The 2,506-nt window shown below is 40.4% G+C and overlaps 1 protein-coding gene across 2 annotated transcripts in view; it reads left to right on the top strand.

The window, feature by feature from the left end:
• The first annotated feature begins 540 nt into the window (after positions 1 to 540).
• pan2 (poly(A) specific ribonuclease subunit PAN2) overlaps positions 541 to 2,506 on the top strand; it is an 18,508-nt gene continuing 16,542 nt past the window's right edge. Inside the window, exons 1-6 of one of the 2 annotated variants that reach the window (XM_014016228.1) lie at positions 541 to 644; positions 856 to 1,161; positions 1,270 to 1,439; positions 1,564 to 1,684; positions 1,786 to 1,863; positions 1,950 to 2,220. In XM_014016228.1, coding sequence (XP_013871682.1) covers positions 874 to 1,161; positions 1,270 to 1,439; positions 1,564 to 1,684; positions 1,786 to 1,863; positions 1,950 to 2,220 — 928 coding nt within the window. In that variant the 5' untranslated portion in view covers positions 541 to 644; positions 856 to 873. The remainder of the gene's footprint in view (positions 645 to 855; positions 1,162 to 1,269; positions 1,440 to 1,563; positions 1,685 to 1,785; positions 1,864 to 1,949; positions 2,221 to 2,506) is intronic. The other variant, XM_014016229.1, reaches the window with a different exon arrangement.

Genomic DNA, 2,506 nt, shown 5'->3' with positions numbered 1-2,506 from the left:
TTATTTACAGATGATGAAAACCCGTCATGTGAATAAAGAACTTCAAAAAGACATTCAAGGACTTTCAAGGACAAGTGTAATTTTTGGCTGTTTTCACAAACTTTCCAGGGCCTTGAAATCATTTTTACCAATTCACAAACTTTTAATGATTTCAAGGACCCGTGGGAACCCTGTCAAACAAAAGCTAAAATTGTCAAAAGGAAACATTTTTCTTTTAATTTATCAACAGAATTATGTCTCTCACAAACCTGCAGTTCCGTTTGGAAACTGGAAAAGGATGTTGCGTTCATGACCTAAAGTAAAATTCTGCCAGTTTTATCAAAGCATTACGGCTCTGACAGAACAGTTTGGTTCAACTTATACCGTAAAGTGTAGAGAAAATGGAACGAACTCAAGGTTAAACGTGACTCTCGCAAAGACTAAAAATATGATATTTTCTTCTTTCTTGTTGCCTATCTTGCTTTTATAAAATATTTTTACACACTGTTTAGTCCAGTGTAAAAAAAAAAAAACTGCAGTGAAAACACAGAGAAAGCCAAAGTTCCGCTTCTCTTGAACGCAGCTTGATTTACTCCGGAAACGTTTGGTGTTATTGTTGTGACTTGTTAGCATGGCTACTTGTATGTTAAAAYCTTCGAAAATAGGTTGGAAAAGGCTTTAAATACTTTTTAGAAATGCGTTTTGTTGTATTTTTAATTGAAATGTTATACGCTTTTCAGTATTACGACTCTTTTTTGTTGTAAATACTGACAGCGTTTTCAACCTTTGTGTTCTGTTTACGATGCTAACTTAGCCATCTCTTAACGGGATAGTCGCTTGACTGTTGTGAGTAATTGAGCTGCTATCTGTCTGTAGGTTGATGTAGCTGTTYCCATGATGAACTTTGACGGTCTCGACACTGGGATGGGTGAGTACTCRGCCAGCCTTCACGGGACTCTGGATGCAGGACTGGAGCCCGCCATGGACCCGCATCTGAACCCAAACCTACTGCAGGCTGTGGAGCTTGACCCGGAGGGGCTGGCGGTGACAGTACCCGAGCCGGTTCATCTGATGGAAGGGATGTTTTCTGAGCTCCACAGCGTGGTCTCAGAAGTTGCCATCCCAGTCACTGCAGTTCAGTTTGATCTCCAGGAGGAGATGCTCTGGATGGGGAACCACAGAGTGAGAGTCCTAATGTTTGGAGTAAAAAGTGTTTCACGAGGTTTCTAGTTTATGTTATCATGAATGACTAGTTGTGACATTCTGATATCTTGCCTTCTCCCCCACTAGGGTCATGTTACCTCATATTTCGGACCTACAATGGGCCGCTATTCTTCTTTCCAAGTACATTCAACAGATGACGTCCGACACATTCAAAGCCTGGAAACAGGGGTGTTGTTCCTTTCTAAATGCAACCTCAAGTGCTACACTCGTGGGGGTCTTCCTATGTTTGATTATTCGTAAGTGATTCAAAATCTAAACTGGATGAAATGTTTCTCATATAAAACATAGAGAACTTTCAGTTTTGACATGTTTCTTATCATGTCGGACACACAATTAATTATGAAGATGTCTGCTTTCCAGAATGGAGGAAGGAGCRGACATGCATAGTCTTTTCATGACTGACAACAACATGCTGCTCATGGGTGGATTACAAAACTATGTGGTGGAAGTTGACTTGAATACGGTTCAAGAAACTCAAAAGGTGAGACACTGGGCCTAAGAGTTGTATGTGGACAGTTTTATTTAAAACACAAGACAAAAATAATATTTTAAAGCTTAAAATAATCATTCATCATTTGACAGTTCACAGTCGAGGTACCTGGAGTGGCAATAATGCGCCAAACCAATCGTTTCTTCTTCTGTGGGCACACTTCTGGCAAGGTAAGGAAGATGCAGTTGTATCAGCTGCGAAGAACTATTTCAGTTTTTTATTTTTATTTTCTCTTTTTCACTGTCTGATATGACAGATAACCCTGCGTGACCTGCGCACTTTCAAGATGGAACATGAGTTTGAYGCGTTCTCTGGCAGCCTGTCAGACTTCGATGTTCACGGGAACCTCCTTGCTGCCTGCGGCTTTTCAAGTCGTGGACTCAATGGGTTGGCGTGCGACCGTTTCCTGATGGTGTATGACCTCCGCATGATGCGAGCCGTAACCCCACTCCAGGTGCACGTGGATCCCCTCTTCCTGCGCTTCATTCCTACCTACACGTCACGCCTTGCGATCATCTCGCAGACAGGTATTTTGATGGAGAACTTGAGAAGTTGTCTAGATTTTTGGTCAGTTTATTTGTTCATCATGCTGTCATGGAACAGCTTTCTAAATACTCTCTGAGGTCACTCTCTCAGGGTTCCTGCAGATCCTTAAAAAGTCTTAAAAGGTCTTGAATTTATCAGTCCAAAAATAAGGCCTTAATTAGCCTTAAAATGTCTTAAATCAATCTTTCAGAGGTCTTAAAAAACACATTATTATTATTATTGTAATTCATCTCATATTTTAAAATAATTGGTAAAATTTATAAAGTT

This window comes from Austrofundulus limnaeus, unplaced genomic scaffold (assembly GCF_001266775.1).
Source record: "Austrofundulus limnaeus strain Quisiro unplaced genomic scaffold, Austrofundulus_limnaeus-1.0 Scaffold141, whole genome shotgun sequence".
NCBI classification, from domain to species: domain Eukaryota; kingdom Metazoa; phylum Chordata; class Actinopteri; order Cyprinodontiformes; family Rivulidae; genus Austrofundulus; species Austrofundulus limnaeus.
Note: the sequence above shows the minus strand (reverse complement) of the source record. Positions and strands in the feature narration are given on the sequence as shown.